At 40.2% G+C, this 18,919-nt stretch overlaps 1 protein-coding gene across 1 annotated transcript in view; it reads left to right on the top strand.

The window, feature by feature from the left end:
* LOC113839031 (glutamine--fructose-6-phosphate aminotransferase [isomerizing] 1-like) overlaps positions 1 to 15,430 on the top strand; it is a 34,713-nt gene extending 19,283 nt beyond the window's left edge. Inside the window, 7 exon segments of the mRNA XM_027434493.1 lie at positions 1,819 to 1,939; positions 2,358 to 2,515; positions 6,025 to 6,139; positions 8,845 to 8,972; positions 9,825 to 9,992; positions 10,654 to 10,815; positions 11,545 to 15,430. Of these exon segments, the coding sequence (XP_027290294.1) occupies positions 1,819 to 1,939; positions 2,358 to 2,515; positions 6,025 to 6,139; positions 8,845 to 8,972; positions 9,825 to 9,992; positions 10,654 to 10,815; positions 11,545 to 11,589 (897 nt within the window). The 3' untranslated portion in view covers positions 11,590 to 15,430.
* Positions 15,431 to 18,919: the final 3,489 nt, after the last annotated feature.

Genomic DNA, 18,919 nt, shown 5'->3' with positions numbered 1-18,919 from the left:
TTGGTGAGAGATATGTTATACAAAGTCTTTACATATACATATAGGCTGCCTTTGATTGACATCATAAACAGAGAGGGAAGGGGCTTTGCACTGGCCTAAGTATCCCACTGAGCATACCTTTTTGTCGTCATTAGATGTTTTGTTAAGACCAGGTCTAAGATCCTCCTTCCTCAACCTTTTAATATGGCTTTTGGGGTTTGCTTATTTTGCTTAGAATTGCCCACTAGACTCAGACAGATGGCCAGTGACTTGTGTTAGCCTCAGCAGAGTTTGCTTCATGGGTACATTTCTGCAAAGAAAGGAAGTCTGTTTGTTAACAGACTTAGTTTCTTGTTTTTATTGAATTTTTAGATTTATTTTATGTGTGCAAGTGTTTTGCCTGCAAGTATGTCTGTGCACCATGTATGTGCGTGGTGCCCTTGCAGGTCAGAAGAGGGCATTGGATCTCCTGGAATTACTGATGGCTGTGAGTCGCCCTGAGGCAGCTGGGAACTGGACCTGAGTACTCTGTAAGAGCAGCTGATGCTCTTTACTACTAAGCTGTCTCTCCAGCCCAGACTTTGTTAAATTAGGGTGTAAAAGCTGAAAGTCCTGTGCTAGGGACTTATATTGGTTATCAGTAAAGAAACAGGACATGGCCTCTTAGTAAACTGGATCCAGCTGTAGTTTCTTTATAAAGGAAGTATGTTACACACTGGCATACTCTCAGGTTTCTTGCACTCAGTTTCTGCTTTAAGATTGATCTCCAAAGTTCATGATAATAATTTTTTATTTGCTGTAACACAAATATTTATCTCTTACCCTGTGGGACGTAATTATTTTTTTATTTTTGTTTTTTTGAGACAGGGTTTCTTTGTAGCCCTGCTTGTCCTAGAACTCACTCTGTAGACCAGGCTGGCCTCAAACTCAAAAGAGATCTGCTTACCTCTGCCTGCTGAATGTTGGGAATTAAAGGTGTGGGCCACCACCACCTGGCAAGTTATGTTAATTTTTTATATCTAGTAGGTTTCTAGGTTTGCTTGTTTGAAGATAAAAATTCCAATGTAATACATTTTTGATCTAGGGGGAAATTTTTATTTACATTGATTTTAATGCAAACATTTAGCTTGCTAGTGTCAGTATCTGATTTATGAATAATGATAAATAAATTACACCATCATAAAAGTAATTAAAAGTAGGAACATTTAATTTTCAGATGCTTGGCATTCATGTTGCTTAATATTGCTTTAATCATGTTGCTGCAATGTTGCTAAAAACTGCCAAATTACAATCATTGTGGACCAAATACAACAAAACAATTCTGTTTCAGTTTGTGGGCAAGCAAAAATTCCAGGGCTGTGGAATAAAGACAACTTTGCAAGAGTCTTAGTTTCAATCTCTCTCTCTCTCTCTCCCCCTCTCCCCCTCTCCCCCACTGCAAATTTGAGGCCAGCTTGGACTACATAGTGAGTTCCAGACAAGTCTTGATTACAAAATAGGACATATGCATTGGAAGTTGTTTTTAAAGACTTGTACTATAGTGTTAGAAATGCTTATCTCTTGAGTAGTCAGATATTGAATTCTTTTACTTTTTTGTTCTTTAATTTATATTACTTAATGTTTTCCAAATTTATGCCTTGCTTTTCTTTTGGCAGTGATGGGGTTGGAACCGGTGATGGGGTTGGACTTGTGCATGCTAGGCAAGTGCTCACCACTGAGCTATACCTCTAGCCCGTGTGTTATTTTTATAGTCAGAAAAGTAGAAACTGTACATTAAGACCAAAGAAGTTCAATGAAAAAGAATGTCTGACGGCAGAGTGTGTTCTCTTTCTTCTGTAGACACGTCAGGTTCTGGAGGAGCTGACAGAGTTGCCGGTGATGGTGGAGCTTGCTAGTGACTTCTTGGATAGAAACACTCCAGTCTTTCGAGATGATGTTTGCTTTTTCATTAGTCAATCAGGTGTGTTCATTTTAGACTCAAAGGGGAAAAATGTCATTGTAAGTCAATTTTCTTAATAATTCTAGCTATCTTGTAAAAACTGATACTTAAACTGGTATTTTGATGAAGCCCTATGTCTTGTAAATGTATGGTTGTTGTTTGAGATGGGGTCTCAACGTGTAGCTTTGGCTGGCCTGAACTCACTAGGTCTATCAGGCTGGCCTCTAACTCAGTGATCTGCCTGTCTCTTCCACCCAAGTGCTGGGATTATAGGAGCATGCCACCCTGCCTGGCTATATCTTGTAAGTTTAATAAGAGCATGCCTCATGCTTTATTTAAAACAAATGATAACATTGAAAGTGTAGCCAGTCAGTTTTTCATGTAAAAAACAGCATGCTCTGAAACTGCTCTGTGTGTTACTTTTGCCCATTTTACACAGGTGAGACAGCTGACACCCTGATGGGTCTTCGTTACTGTAAGGAGAGAGGAGCCTTAACTGTGGGGATAACAAATACAGTCGGCAGTTCTATATCACGAGAGACAGATTGTGGGGTTCACATTAATGCTGGTCCTGAGATTGGCGTTGCCAGTACAAAGGTAAATCCTTGGTTTCTTTCACATAAGTTACTTAATCATACTGCTAATGAAGGGGGCTGGTCTGTGGGACAGCTGATGTGTTCTTTTCCCAACTGTAGTCTTACAGCTAACAGATGACAAGTGTTTAAGAGGTCTGCTTTGAAAAGATTTCTGCTAGCTTTTCTTGTTCATCCTGCACAATCTATTCTGAAAGCACAAAAACTCTAAGCAGTCATAACACCATCCTGTACTAGTGTAGTTGGGATTAGAAAAGCAGTAAATTAGAAGTGGACAGTTTAATCCTAATAATTATTGATGTTTTTATTCTTTTATTTATATATTTCTGGTTTCCTTAAGTATGTCAGAATATGACGTTACTTTTGAAAAACCTTAACAAGAAATATACTTTGTAAAATTGACAATAAAAAAAACATGATTGGGGAATGAGTAGATGTTCGTTGTTTAAGAATGCTTGCTGTATAATCTTGAGACCTGAGTTCAAACCCTTAGCACCCATGTAAAAAGCCTGATCATGTCTGCCTGTGATCTGTTGCTATGGTTATGGGGTGGGTGTTTGGAGACAAGCGGATCCTGGAGCTTGTTAGCCACCCACCTAGCTCCAGGTTCAATGTCTCAGTAAGTCAGAGTGGTAGAACAGGGTACCTATGGCCTGCTCACCTTTGTTCATGCATGGATATATTCGTGCACGCTCACAGTGCACATTTCTCCCTTCCCCACACAGTCAGATCAATAAAATACATATAGTTTTAAGTATTAAAATTAGATATTACAGGACAGTATCTGTTTCTATTTAGATATTGCATCTGTATGTATCAGTGGTTTAGGCTTTAATCCTCAAATCTTGTAGAAAATTTATGATTCTTATGTTAAAAACTCTGATTGTTTTGGTTTTAAGTGAGAGTCTTGATATTACTGTAATTTATACATCGTTGAAATGTGGATTTTGCCCATATGGTGATTAAACTATGTAAGATGCTTGTGTTTAGGGCCTTCTTGTGGGGGAATGAACAGCTGGCTGTTTGTAGTAGTGTTTAGACAGTTCTGATCAGGTGTGGGAACACAGGGTTCCTTATCCTTATCCACAGCACATCATGATCCACTACACTTTAGCATGTATAGGTTACATACAGGTTGATGAGTTGCAAGAGACATACTTTAAGAAAATATTCTTAATTATTTACTTTATGAGAGCTTCAATTTCCTCCATAATTTTACTATGAAGGTTTTCATTTATGTAACAGTTATAATGATTTAACACCCATTTACCCATCACCTACTTTCCACTGTTAATCTTTTTCCACAGTTTGATGAAGGTACAGCTTTCACTGTCGTGTGGTAAACTTACTTGGTTGTGCAGCTGTCACCACACATAGCTTTAGGAGACTGTTCACAGAACAGCATTTATTCCTTTGTGCCCCTGCCAGTAAGTGCCCACTCCTAACTCCAGCCTCATGGTCATAACTACTGCTTTCTCTTACTAAATATTGTGTCATTTTCCAGATATTTCTCATGAATGAAAGTTTTGTGATAGATGTATTTTGTAACTGGCTTTCATTTAGCATGAAGCTTTTGAAGCTTGTTCGTGCTGTTATTAGTATCATTAATTCATTTTTTTTAAAGATTTATTTATTTATCATGTATACAGTGTTCTGCCTGCAGGCCAGAAGAGGGCACCAGATCTCATTATAGATGGTTGTGAGACACCATGTGGGTGCTCAGGACCTCTGGAAGAGCAGCCCGTGCTCTTAACCTCTGAGCCATCTCTCCAGCCCATAATTCATTCTTTGAAAGCAAATCATCTCTTAAATTTTTAAAAATTTGAAAGAAATACAGATTTATAGTTAATCATTGCTCCCCATCCCTGGCTCAGTAATGAGTCTGTGTACAAGTTTCCAAGTCTGCCTGGATGAATGATTGGTTTAGAAGACTGTTACTGATTTTCACATAATATCAGACCATTGATAATTGGGTGTTTTTTTAGGAATTGATGGTGCAATGTCCAGAATTTGCAGTTTTTGTTATTGCAGGTGTCTAAAATTTTACCACACTGCTGACTTAGGTTGATTTTTTTTTTCTAATGTGCCAAGTAATTTTGTTTTGGATTGAACAAAAAGAGAGTCAAGTTGAAAACTTCAGTCAACAGTTTCTGGGCAAAGTTTTTTCAGTCCTTTAAACAAAATTGTTTTAATTCAATGTTTTTTCAGATAGGGTTTCATGTATGTCAGGCTAACCTTGAGCTTGTTCTGTAGCTAAGGAGGGTCTTGAGTTCGTAATCCTCCTGGTCCTGCCTTCCAAGTTTTGGTATTATGGGTGTGTACCACCATGTGAGCAAACATACTCAGCTTCATAATTAACTTTCTTTGATTGAAAATATATTGTTGCATACTTAATATAAAGAAAGAAAACCTAGGGCCAGCAAGGTAGCTAAGTGAATAAAGGTACTTGCTGCCAAGCCTGACAACTTAAGTGTGAACCCCAGAGTAGAAGGAGAGAACTGACTCCTAGAGGTTGTCCTCTGTCCTCCATCTATGCTCTGTGGCATGCATCCCCCCCACAAGTAAATGTAAATTATAAATACAGATATGTCTTCATAGATATGCAGGTGCTTAATTTTTATTTACTTACATATATTTAGATTCGTCTGTAGTTTTTAGTTGTTTTTGTTTGTTAAAAAGGTAAGAATGAGGACCTATGCAGAGGATAACTCTGGACAGTGTTTGACCCTCAAGCTTGAGTTAAGATCCAGCACCTGTGTAAGCAGCAGTACCCAGTGGTGTGTGTTTATCATCTCAGTACTGGGGAAATGAAGATGGGTGGATCCCTTGGGCTTGATGGTCCTTCCAGTGTAGTGTTATCGGTGAGCCCTAGGTCCCAAATGAGAGACTATGTCAACAAAACCAAAGTGGGCAGCTCCCGAGGAACACCTAAGGCTGACCTCTTGCTTCCACATGCACATATAAAATCTTGCCCCAAGGTGCCCTCTTTCTATAACTCTAATGCAAGTGAGATGAGCTAAATGTGGTAGCTCACACCTCTACTTTTTGCACTTGGGAGACTGAGGCAAGAAGATTACTTTGAATGTAACCCAGCATATGGAGTATGACCCTATCTTAAAAAGAAAAAGAAAAAAAAAAGTGAAAATGAGGAACAGCCAGTGGGCAAAGGTTAAGGAGCAGGGGTGGGGCATTTTATAGCTATCCAGAGATCTCTGGTGTCAGGAGCCTGTCCTTTCTCCTCACTGGAACAGTCAGATATCTGTGCCTTCCTTCAGTCTCTTCTTTTTCCTTCCTTCTGAGCGCTGTGCGAGGCTCATACGCACTCGTGTTTTATGAGAGACACAAGTGCTCAGTGTCTGTGATTAAGAATAGACACTGAGCCAGGTCAGCATCAACAGTGTTGCTTTTAAAAGATGAACAGTGTATACTGTGAAGGATTGGGATTAATTTTCATCTTTTTTCCAGGTTCTTAAAAAGCCCTGGAATTAATTTTTGATGTCTGTGGTGTTTTAGGCTTATACCAGCCAGTTTGTGTCCCTTGTGATGTTTGCCCTCATGCTGTGTGATGACAGGATCTCCATGCAAGAGAGGCGTAAAGAGATCCTGCTTGGATTGAAGCGGCTGCCAGGTAAAAATTATGATACTCATTTTATCAATGTTTTAAAACATAACTTTTCTAGCATAGACAATAATAGCTTTCTTTTCTTTTTCTTTCTTTTTTGGTTTTTGTTTGTTTTGAGACAGTGTGTCACATATCTGAGATTGGCCTCAAACTTGAACTTTTTTTCTCCTTTGTTGTTGTTGTTGTTGTTGTTGTTTGAAACAGAGTTTTACTGTGTAGCTCTGGCTGTCCTGGAACTCACAGAGGTCCCCATGCCTCGGAATCCTGAGTGCTGGCATTAAAGAAGTGTGCCACCATGCCCGGTGGGACCTTGAACCTCTAATTCTCCTACTTCTCCCTCCTGAGTGCTGATATTACAGGCGTGTCATCATGCCTGGTTTATGCAGTGCTAGGGATTGCGCCTAAGGCTTTGTGTGTGTTAGACAAACATTCTAACACCAGAGCCACATCCCCAGCCCTGGAGTGCTTTATAGACTATAAATATTAATCTATTGGATCACAGTTGGCAAAGATTCCATTTCATAGACTGTTTCTTCACCCTGTTAATTTTTTTTGCTGTGCAGAAGTTTCTTAATTAGCAATAGTCACACTCTGGATAAACCTCATCAGCTGCCATACTGCACTGTGCAAAGCTGAGGAAATTTAAATTTCATGCAGTCCTATTTGTCAGTTTTGTGATCATTTCCTGTATTAGTGGGAGTCCTTTTGAGGGAGTCCTTGTCTTTGCCCTTGCCAGTATCTTGAGATATTTTCACAATAGATTTTCTCCAGTAATTTCAGGGTGAAAAATAATGAACCTAACTTTATTTATATGTCCATATCCATGTTTGGATATTGAAGAGGTAATTTTTCGTCATAGGTGGTTTTGGTCAACATTTTTGTTAGAAATGTTGTCCGTAACCATGTGGTCTATTTCTGGGTCCTTTATTCTGTTGGTCTACTTGTTGGGTTTCTGTCAGTGCCACATGGAAACAGTTTTTGTCACTGTAGTATAGTCAAAGAAGTTGGGTGTTATGAAGCCTCCTGTATTACCCTTTCTCTTAGGATGGCTTTGGATAGTTGGAATCTTTTGTGCTTTTTATGTTCTGCTAGAGCAGTGGTTCTCAACCTTCCTAGTGCTGGAACCCTTTCATGCAGTTCCTCATGTTATAGTGGCCTCAAGCATAAAATTATTTTTGTTTCTACTTCGTAACTGTAATTTTGCTGCTGTTATGAATTGTAATACAAATCTCTGTGTTTCCGATGGTCTTAGGCAACAACCTCTATGAAAGGGTCCTTTGACCCCCAAGGGGTCATGACCCACAGGTTGAGAACCACTGTGCTAGAACTTGAGAGTTCCTGAACTCCATAGCAGTGACCAGCAGAGAGCTGGCTCAGGCCTATCCACTCCAGAATTATTTCTGGGTACCTAGAACAGTGCTACCTTCCCACATACTTAACTGGGCTAAGCCTCCTGCTGCCTGTACTTTTTTGTCTTGTCAGAGTCTGTCCCCTCCCTCTGCAGCTGTCTCCTACCAGTGTGTGGCTCCTTGAGCTCCAGCTCTTTGACTTGTTCTAGTCTTAGGCCTAGAGTAGTGCAGTTTTTACATTTAATTATTTTATGTGTGTAGGTATTTTTCCTGTATGTCTGTCTATGCACCACATGCATGCAGGTTCCTATAGAGGCCAGAAGAGGACAGGATCCCTTAGAACTGGAGGTATTGATAGTTGTGAGCCGTTGTGTGGGTGCTGGGACTTGAACCTGGGTCCTCTCAAGAGCAGTCAGTGCTCTTAGCCAGTAAGCTATTTCTCCAGCTCTGATTAGTGCAGTTTTAAGAATAGTTTCTTTCTAAGATGGTGTCTGGCCATAGAGAGTGACAGAATGGAACCCCATTGCTGGAGGATTCACTGTACAGACTGGGACCTGTCTTGAGGCTTTTGAGGGCTTTAGTTTGTCCTGTGGGTAGGACTTCTCATCTCTTCTTCAGTGCTGTCCGGCTTACCCTTTGGATGAAATTTCTGTTTTCCTTCTCCCAATAAGGGAGCCATGGGTCTAGAGTTGTGCTCCATTTGGTTACTTTTTGCCTCGTGGCTTTTCTGATCCTTTGTGTTTTGAAGATCTTCTCTCTGTTTGGAATAGTGGGCTTTTGTTTGTTTGTTTGTTTTTATGTTCGGTTATGTTGCTGATTTTTGAGAGTGGGTCTCTTATATCCCAGGTGGACTATGACTTAATATGTAGCGGAGGATGACCTTGAATTCTTGATTCTCCTGCCTCTACCTCCTGGGTGCTTGAATTACAGGTGTTACCCACTATGCCCAATTTTATGCAGATATGGGGATTGAACCCAAGCCTGTGTGCAGACTAGCTAAGCAGTCTAGCAACTGAACTAACTACATCTCTAACCCTTCAGTCTTTTTTTTTCTTTTTAATTCTGACTTTTCTCCCTAACTGTGTCACAGGAAGCAGCTTCTGTCACACCCTCCTAAAACTAAGGCTCTGTATTTTGTTTTCTATACGTTTGCTGTAGAATAATAGATGAAGTTCTCATCTTACTTTTGAAACTGTGGTTTTTGGTTGCATAGTTAAGAAGATCTTTCCACATTTACCTCCATGTGTTAAGACAATTTCATGCTGATACTACATAAGAAAGAAAATATTGGCTACTTTGTTACTTTATCTGTTCAGTGTATTGCTCTTTTTTCAAAGTCTGGGCTAATCTTTATCTTAACAGACTTGATTAAGGAGGTGCTGAGCATGGATGATGAAATTCAGAAGCTGGCAACAGAACTTTACCACCAGAAGTCAGTCCTGATAATGGGAAGAGGCTATCACTATGCTACATGTCTTGAAGGAGCCCTGGTGCGTTTACTCACTTACAAGTTGATTTTACTCTAATGACTTAGGGACAGGGAACATAATACTTTCATTTAATCTGCAATGCTAGGGACTTAACCCACAGAGAGCCAGGCAATCAACATATAACTGAGCCTTGCCATTCAGAGAGAGAGAGAGAGAGAGAGAGAGAGAGAGAGAGAGAGAGAGAGAGAGAGAGAGAGAGAGTGAGTCTGTGTGTGTGTGTGTGTATACACATGGGAGAGGTGGCATGATACAGTGCATGTGTGTAAACAGGGGACAGCCTAGGCTGGAGCCAATTTTCTCCTTGCAACCATTTGAATCCTGGATATTGAACTTGGGTTGTCAGGCTTGGTGGCAAGCATCCTATCTTGCTGACTTCTCACATACTTGTAGAATAAATGAATTGAAATAGGTAGAATGTTTAAAGTATCTCCATATGTGTTCATTGAGGTTTGTTTACCTTAAGAAGATGCCACAGAACTTAATTGAAAAGTGAAAGCCAAGAAGAGTGTTTACATGGTAACTTGGGGTTGCAATCTTAAGTTGGGTGTACATGCTATTGAAATATGAACAACAGACTTAAGGTTCATGAGATAAGAAGTTAAAGTGAAATGTAAGGCACAGCATGACTGCTCTTGATAATCGGAATCCTTACGAATACTCTTGTTGTGCTTCAGCACTGCTTGTTGGTGTTTTGGAAGTAATGATTTGTTAATTTGTTAGCTCTAGGGACAGATCAGTAGCCCTTGAATACTTCTCAGTAGACCTGACCATCTCAGATGCTTTGTGTAATACTTCCTTGAAAGTGGGATTTTGGGAAATGAGCTAAAGACTTGCCTGTTTCTTTCATGATAGAAAATCAAGGAGATTACTTACATGCACTCTGAAGGCCACCTTGCTGGGGAGCTAAAGCACGGGCCTCTGGCCTTGGTGGACAAGTTGATGCCTGTCATCATGATCATCATGCGAGACCACACTTATGCCAAGTGCCAGAACGCTCTACAGCAAGTGGTTGCACGGCAGGTAGGTCAAGTGTTGTGAGGATAGCCTAGAGGTCTAGGAGTGGGGTTACCAAAACAAAGGTGAATTTATACTAACAGTAATGTACCAGGGACTGGTAGATGACTACAAAACATGCTTGCTTGTCATTTATGTATGCCTTTGCTTTGCCGTTTATGTACAGGGAGCCAGATGCTCAGATTTTGATGATACCCGACCTCAATTATTTCTCTCATAAGAACTAAACCCACACTAGGCCCTAGTCTCCAGATTCTTTCTTCTGTCAGTTAACATAATGCTCTTTCTTTTTACCTTAACATTATTATTTCCTTCAAAAGAAACCCTTTTGTTTAGAGTTCACACAAACATGAGTGCTGTAGCTTTTATTCTCCCCCTCCGCATCAGCTGGTTTATATTTTAATTTCAGAAGATATTTCTCCCTAAGCACAGTGTATTGGAAATAAACTTGAACTTCAAAGGAAGGTGGACTTGTATTAAAGTACTAAGCTTGTTATTTCTTGTGTAAATTTTTTGAAAAAGTCTACTGAGTTCCACATAACCTGTTTCTGCCTCTGTCTGCGAGAGCAGTTAGAGCATGTCTGTGTGTCATGAAGCCTGGAGCACATGCCCACTTTTTCAGCATGTACTTCTTGGTGATTGTGTCTGCATGTGTTTTCCTTCCCAGGGGCGCCCTGTCGTGATCTGTGATAAGGAGGACACTGAGACCATTAAGAACACAAAAAGGACAATCAAGGTGCCCCACTCAGTGGACTGCTTGCAAGGCATTCTCAGTGTGATTCCCTTACAGCTGCTGGCTTTCCATCTGGCTGTGCTGAGAGGCTACGATGTGAGTGACCACCTCTGTAGAACTATGGGGTGGCTTTTGACTAGGGTATATCTTGGTACAGTTAGTCCCAACTTTTAAAACAATATTTATTTATTTATTTATTTATTTATTTATTTATTTATTTATTTATTTGTCTTGTTTGTGTGTATACATGTGTTATGTTTATGGGTGGAGGTCAGGGGACAACTTGTAGGAATTGATTCTCTCCTTCCACCATGTGGGTCCTAAGGATTGAGCTCAGGTTTGGTAGCAAGCACCTTTGCTTTCTGTGTCTCACCAGCCCCTCCCAACTTTTTCACAGTAGCATATGAAACTCTATTGCATCTATGTTACACCTGTATCCTCTCACAGCCCAGTTTTTAGTATACATTGGTTTCTTCTTACCCTAGGACTTAAAGAAACCTTGGTGTTTATTCCAAGCCTGAGACTGACTGGGGCCAGGGGCTGTTTTCTTACTAGGATGTGATTGGCATTTTGGGGTGGAACAATTCTATGTTTGGATCTCCCCCACCATGAGGGCTGCAGGACATGTAGCCTTCTTAGTCTTCTTGCTATTGTGGGAACCAAAATATCCTGCTGCATTTCCAGGGTTCCTTGTGAGGTTCACCTCCATAGAGGGATTGAGGGAGCTCTTCCTGTATATGTTACCACCTTCCTCTATTGTTTTTCAGTTATTTCCAAGATACATTTATGTGGTTCTATTTTCTAATATAATTCTCTTTTTTGCAGGTTGATTTCCCACGGAATCTTGCTAAGTCTGTAACTGTAGAGTAAAAGGCATCTGAAACTTAAGACAGTTAAGCAACATAAGATACCTTTTGTATTTAAATTTTGATTTAAACTGTTGCCTCCTGAAAGCCTTTTCTAGTAAATTCTTATTTATATATCCGTTATAATTACCCCACTCAATGATTTTTGTGCAATTGCCTCATTTTCAATAATACATGGGGGAGTTCGATTAATAGAATTTAAATCTAAACCTAAAATCAGAGAGATTTTAGCTGTGGTGTTGTTTAAAGAACTGGATAATGAATTTCTAGGTCCTCTCCTCCAATCAAGGAGGATTGTTGAGTTTTTGAGATGATTGTTGTTTTACCATGCCTTGATGGAATCAGACTGATAAAGACCAGTGTATTTAATTGGAATACTCAAAGTCAAAAGCCAGTGTGTGCTAGTTTCTAGATACCTGCTGAAGGCTTTGCTACATTATTTGTAAGTAGAAGATGCTATGGTTTATTTTGAAGCTTGTTTTTAAAATCAAACTATACATCTAAAAAACCTGGTGAGATTTGTATCTCAGTTTAGTTAAGTTAGTTTAAACATGACTGTCATCTCTAGGTAGAGGGGACACAGTAGGCAGGGTGTTACAGTGCATTTGTGTCTTCCACACTTGAATAGAAGACCATGCAGTTTTGTAGCACTACAAATCTGTACTGCCAGTGTGACTGGACATTTGAAGATAGGACATGGGCATCCTACTCCTTGGTTTTTCATCTCCTAAGAGTAGTTCACGTTTCCTTGAAACTGTAGAGTTTCATTAGGAAAAAAAAATACTGTTGAATGACATACTTTGTCTCCTTTGAAATCACAGCACAGAGTTGCTATCAAGCATCTCAAATTGGCATTGGCATGTTCAGTTCTCTCTTGAGAACTTTGTCTCTCTTTGTCCCAGGAGTTTCCTGCAGGTTCCTTTTCCCTTCCTTCCCTGTCTTGTTGCAGAAAGCATCTCCTCGGTGTGAGTTTGGAAGTTCTTTTTGATTACTTGTGAGATTTGCACACTTTCACTGGCCATTTGGTCTTCAGTGGATGTGACAGGTGAGGCTTAGAACATCACATACTTCCCACTGTGGAATGCCATGAAATTTACAGTTGCTTTCTAGATGTTTTACCTTGTGTTGTCTTGACTCCTGTTTAGGAATGATTGTAATTTAAAAATAAGTGATATTGACATGCATTCATGCTGATTGTATCAGAAATGGAAGTCAAGTATTGGGATAAAGTATTTAAAATAGAACATTAGTTTACACCCCAAAATGTGTGGAATAATTTCTTCTCATAGATATTTGGGTCAGATCATGTGAGCTCTAGGAAAGTGTGTTTTGTTCAGGTTAGGTCCATTTCTTTCCAAAACTTTCACTTTTACACCATGAAAGTGCAGTAGTGGAGTTGGTAGCTTACTCTTTGTGTTGGAACTTGATGTTAAGCAGTTCATGCTATGACAGAAGTATAGGCTTCTTGTGAAGGTGAGTTGAAGACAGAATTTATGTGGCTTCACTCACATTGATGGAGACTGGAAATCTGAGTTTTAAATACATAAGACAGGGTCACAGTTTCTATCCCTTGTAGCTGCTTTAGTTATGTTTCTCTGTTCTAATTATTTCCAAGATTTCATGTTAGTTCAGCATGTGTGTAATGTCATTTCTTATGTTTGATGTAATAGCATGGCTACTCATGATCGTTTGTCATGCGTGTGTCATTGGTGTTTTTTTGTTTTTTTTTTTTCTTCTCCCATGTGTTGTTCTGGAGTACAGGGTGGTGTTGGTACGCTGAGACATTGTGAAATGATCACCACAGTATTCTTAGGTCATCAGTTTTGCTATCACCCACTATGTAATGGAACATCAGAACTTTCTTTTGTCTGGCTCTGATTTTGAACCCATTCACCAGTTTCCCTTCCATACACACTCCAAGCCAGGACAAATCCTAAAGACCAAATAGTCAAAAGCCCAAATGAAGACCAGAATAGTATTTCCTAAACAAATATTATTTTCTTCCCTATCCCATTTGCTTTCTTACCCTGGTTAATGGATTGCATTTAAATTCTTTTATTAAATTAATTCTTAACATCCCGATGTTTTAGTGAGGCAAGCTACTGAGTGAATGAGTAGGCCTAGTTAAAATTGGTATAATACAGGACACAGAAATTTAATTTTTCAAAACAAAAATACCCTGTAAAGGGGCAACTTTCTATGAAAGTTCTTTTTTGTAGTGTGTTTAAAGTTTAAGTTCACACATATATCATTTCCTAGGAGCCTTTGCTAGACAGGGAGGACTGACACATGGCCCAGGTAATGGTTACAGGGAAGTCAGCTTTAGAAAAGAAAAGCCTTTATGCCATAGGAATAAAAAGGCTATAGAAAGTGCACTATTTACTCTTAGTTTGTGACTGTGTCAGCAGCTGTGTATAATGGACACCTGCTGTGAGCAGGTTGCTATGCTGGGCAGCAGAGCCAAATCTTCAGGGCAGTTCGTGTTGTCCCTGGTGGACCTGTTTATTGTGAAGGCTCAGGTGGGAGAGTGGAAAGATAGAGTTGGACTGAGGTGGTGTTAAATGCTGTGAGTAGATTTGTTTACTTAAACAGTGGTCCACATTTTGGAACATGTTCATAAGCAATTGTCCCAGTCTGTCTACAATAGATACATGGATCTACGGTACTATCAAGAATAGCAGTTAATAATATGCCAAGATAATAAGCCATTGTGTGTCCCTGCTCCTCAGAAGGACATCACAGGGTACTGTGCAGGAGGCTGTTTCAGAAAGCTAACATGAACTTTTCTGTGTAGCGGGTTGTTTCTGACATGATATGATCATCTCCATTTGAATCCAGGGCTCTTACCTGAGTAGTTCTGAAGATGAGAGAAAAGGAGCCGTTTTTGGTCCCTTGTAATATTCCTCTGAAAGTCATTTTTGTCATTCTTTAGAGAAAGAAACTAGCTGATCTTTAATTAACACACTTTCAGTTTTGCGGGTCAGTCTTTTTATCTTTTTTTTACAATTAGGATATTCTATAGCAATAAAAGAAACTAAGGTTACCTGTTTATTATATAATATAACTGGTATGATTTTTCTAAAAAAATAAAAGCACAATGTCATTGGAAAATGTTTATTGAAAAAGAATTCATAATTCACATTGAATTTAGGAAGGCCAAAGAAATGGAAGGGAATGGTAAAGAGATTTTGGTTCATGACATCCATGTTTAGTGAGTTGTGTCTCCAAGAATATAACAGTGTTTTAAACTTGGAGATGAATTTCTCATGACTTTGTTTACTCTCAAGTTTAAAAGTTTTAACATGTAAGTTGGTCTTTCTCACTGTATTTAAAGATTGTTAATAAGTATTTCAATATCTTCATAGCTTGATGAATTTAAACATCCTCAGATCTGGGATAGTGACATAATAAAACATTGGCTTCAAATACTAATGTCCATCATTAAGCAAGACTGTTAAGTTCTGCTGTGTTAACTGTAAATCGGAACTAGCCTGAGAGTGTTGTATCATAAAAGTCACCATAATACAAGGCTGATGAGGACATCTTAGGAAATTTTCACATTAGCTTGTTTTTTTTTGTACTAGGTTCCAGAGTGGGTATAGAAATAGTCTTGTTAACTTTTTGAATGCTGTCTGTTTGAATGTGTTTTTCCTTTAATAAAGTTTTGATATTTGTTTAAATTATACTTCTCTGGGACTGGGGGGTTAGAATAATCATTGCTCTGTTTTGATTTTGTATTCTTTTAAATGAATGTTTAGTTTTCTGAGCCAGATGGTTATTTCATTCTCATGTCCTGTTAAATCCAGCGACTATACCGGAACTGTGAATAAATTGCCCAAAACCTTGCTGTGTGTACTCCTTTTTGGTAGGACTTGGGATGGTACCCTGGGCCTCACAGGCTAGGGCACAACCCATAGTATTTCATTTTGGAGGATTTGCCCGTGTTTGAAACACACATGCATGTAGCGTTTTAAAATTGGTGCTGTCTTAAATAGAGCCAGTGTTTTTCTTTCATTGTTAGCAAATACTGCTCGTTTCACTTCTATTGCTTTAAAAAATAAATGATTGTGCAGATATCCAGAACCACATGTCTGTACCCTAGCTTCCTAGTTGTTTTATGAAGAATCATTAGATAAAACACTGATATCACAGCCCATACATATACTTTTACATAATACTTTACATTTTTAAAACAATAATTTGATCAGAAATTGCAAACTACATTGCCTGCTGCAAGAGCAGGAGGAGTGAAGGGAGTATTGCTATCATACCTGGCCTGGCCTTGGCTCATCATACATATCTGTTATAAAGCTGGGAACAGTAGATCCATGCTGATGTGTCCCCAGGCTGGCTGCCAAAGTAGATGGTGTAGGGAAAAAGGGCCAGCCTAACAAACACACCCTTAGCAGAGCCAAAGAAATGCACCCTGACCCTGAAACTAGTGTCAAAGAATTTGTCCCTAGAATCAGAGCCAGTGAAAGAAATATGCCCTGGCCCTAAAATTAGAGCCATAAGGCTAAAAAGGACCAGTGAAGAAAAACACTTTGGCCTTGAAACTAGAGATGAATCTAACCCTGAGCCTGAGCAGAAAACCAACCAATCCCTGAGCATGAGATCTAACCAATCTGAGCTCAGGATTGAAATCTGGCCAATCCCCACCCTGAAAAAACTCCACCCTAAGAAGCCCTATGTAATCCCTGTGGTTGTCTTCTTACACCCTGGCAGAGACAACCCTAACCCTAACCCAACACCACTCTCCTGGATTCTTCCCTCCCAATCAATCTCTTGAATGAGGTTTGGGTGGGATCTTCCTTCATCCGAATGGAGCAGAGGAGAGAAGAACAGAGCAGGGCAACCTTACCCTAGTGAAGCAGAGTTATTACAGTTAGGGGACTTGAGCTGAACTGCACTATAACAACTTAGCTGGGGAAACCCTCTCCTGCTGGAGCAGAGCTATCACACTGGGGAAGCCTTTCCCTGGAGCTGGGCTATAAGCTTTTATGCTTGCTATGACCTCTGCATTCTTTCGTTACCAAGTGCCAGAATAAGTTTGCTGTGACCTGTAGTATTCCTTGGCTCCAGAGTACCAGAATACTTTTCTATCCGAGCTGTTAACACTCAGTATTTGACTCCCTAGTGCTAGAATACCTTTGCATCCTAGCTGCAATGCTTACAGATGGTATAGTTGAGCCACACACACACAGCTCAACTGATGGGGTATGTCCTTCTGTATATATGCTTCTCTTATTGGTTAATGAATAAAACACTTTGTCCAATAGAGGCAGGAAGATAGGCAGGACTAGGTGACAAGGAGATTTCTGGGAAAGGTAGACAGAGGGGAACACAGACAGATGCCATATAGCGGAAGGAGTAATAGGTCTGGGTTCTTCTCTGGTAGGATAAGACCACGTGGAAATACACAGATTTATAGAAATGGGTTAATAATTAAGACAGAGCTATCCAGTAAGAAGCCCTAGCCATTGGCCAACAGTTTAATAATTAATACAGCATCTGTGTGCTTATTTGGTGCTGAGAAGGGCGGCAGGACCTGCTGGGACAAAAACTCCAGCAACACTCAACCTCTGGCTTTGTTCTTCCCCTGGTCTTTTCTTCTAACTCCTCTCCTCTCTGCTAGAAGGATCATGTACCTCCTCACCTTCTCCCCATGGTTTTGATATAAAACACGCTTTCTCTAAATTTGCCTCAATTGCATCTTGGTTTTACTGAGCACTTATGAGAGCCAGGAAGTCCTAAAAGTTAGAGTCTGCTTTCCCAGGGATGGCACTGAGAGCACAATAGTTCTTCAGCTGCCAGGATGAGGGGACACAGCAGAGGTCTGAAGGTAAATTAGTCTCTCCTTTTCAGTTACTAACAATACACTGCTAAAGCACAGGGAAGTTAGCAGACTGTGAGTGGCCTTCCCAGCTGCTGCTTGCAGGAAGTGAGCATGTAATGTGGGAGCTTGCCATTCTCTTGAGTGACTATGAGCATAACAACTTATTTCCAAAACTGAAGGGCTCACTTGTGAACTGGGTGTTAACCCTGCGACTCAAAAATCAAGGCTCACCCAGGAATTCTGTCAGAGAGAATGCCTAGATAGAACAGTGTTCCTTATTCAGGATAGTTTGAATATGAAGTATGGGTGTGTAATTGAAAATACGACTTCCTCCATGCCTGCAACTCATGGAGCACACAGCTACTAAACTGGTACAGGGCAGTGGCTATACTTGCCATAGGGTAGCAAGGGCAGATAAGCATCCACCAGTGTCTGGGAGAAGAAAACAACCAATAGTCACTAGTCAAGCCCCGGCCGGAAATGCCAGTTCCCTTGGCAGAGCAGGCTGATTCCACTACAGCCACTCCTACAAGCTCAACTCCTTCCTGGGACCTTATGTCTTAGATTTACACCCTGTTGCAGAACCAGCTTCCTCCACCAGGTTGGTTTGTCTTCATTCATGCAGGGCATACCAGGGAACGACCACTGAGAGCTATGGATCTGGCAATCAGAAAGGGCCAGATTCAAGTCCCAAATTATTTATTGGATGTGGATTTTGTCCTAGGCAAATGATATAGGGAATTAAGGGAATGCAAGTCCTACAAGCCTACAGGAGAGAACAGGAATATCTCTCAATATGTTTTTAAATAAACACTGTCTGGTGCCAAATCAGCACTTGGGCCATTTGTTTTATTTTTCAAGACAGGGTATCTCTGTGTCCTGGAACTCACTCTTGTAGACAGACTCACGCTGTCCTTCAGCTCACAGAGATCTGCCTGTCCCTGCCTCCTGGGTGCTGGGATTAAAGGCATGTGCCACCAATGCCCAGCCCCACCTTGGTCACTTATGACTTTTCTTTGTACTGGAATCCCTTTTTGCAGAATTGTATATTGAAAACCTCTTATTTTCACTAGTCTCTTGGGATTTTTATTATGTGATTTACAAAAGGAGTAGAAGGATCTTCCAGACTATAATGTGTTCATAGCGAGCTGGGCTAAATGAGACCTTGTCACAAAACAAAATACAATACAGAAAAAAAGGAGTGTGGTGCTTAGTCAGATAGCCCAGTCAGTGAAGTTCTTGCCCTGTTGAGTCTGAACTCTAGAGCCCACCCAAAAAACATTAGTTGTGGCTGAGTGATGGTATTGCTTGCCTTTAATTCCAGCACTCAGGAGGCAGAGGCAGGCAGATCTATGAGTTTGAGACCAGACTAGTCTACACAGAGAGCTCCAGGACATCAAGGACCACACAGAGAATCCATGATTCAGATGTTTGTGTGTGTGTCTGTGTCTGTGTGTGTGTGTGTGTGTGTGTGTGTGTTGTGTGTGTGTGTGTATGT

The sequence above is a fragment of the Cricetulus griseus genome, chromosome 8 (assembly GCF_003668045.3).
Source record: "Cricetulus griseus strain 17A/GY chromosome 8, alternate assembly CriGri-PICRH-1.0, whole genome shotgun sequence".
Classification (NCBI taxonomy): domain Eukaryota; kingdom Metazoa; phylum Chordata; class Mammalia; order Rodentia; family Cricetidae; genus Cricetulus; species Cricetulus griseus.
This window is presented reverse-complemented; position numbering and strand designations above follow the sequence as displayed.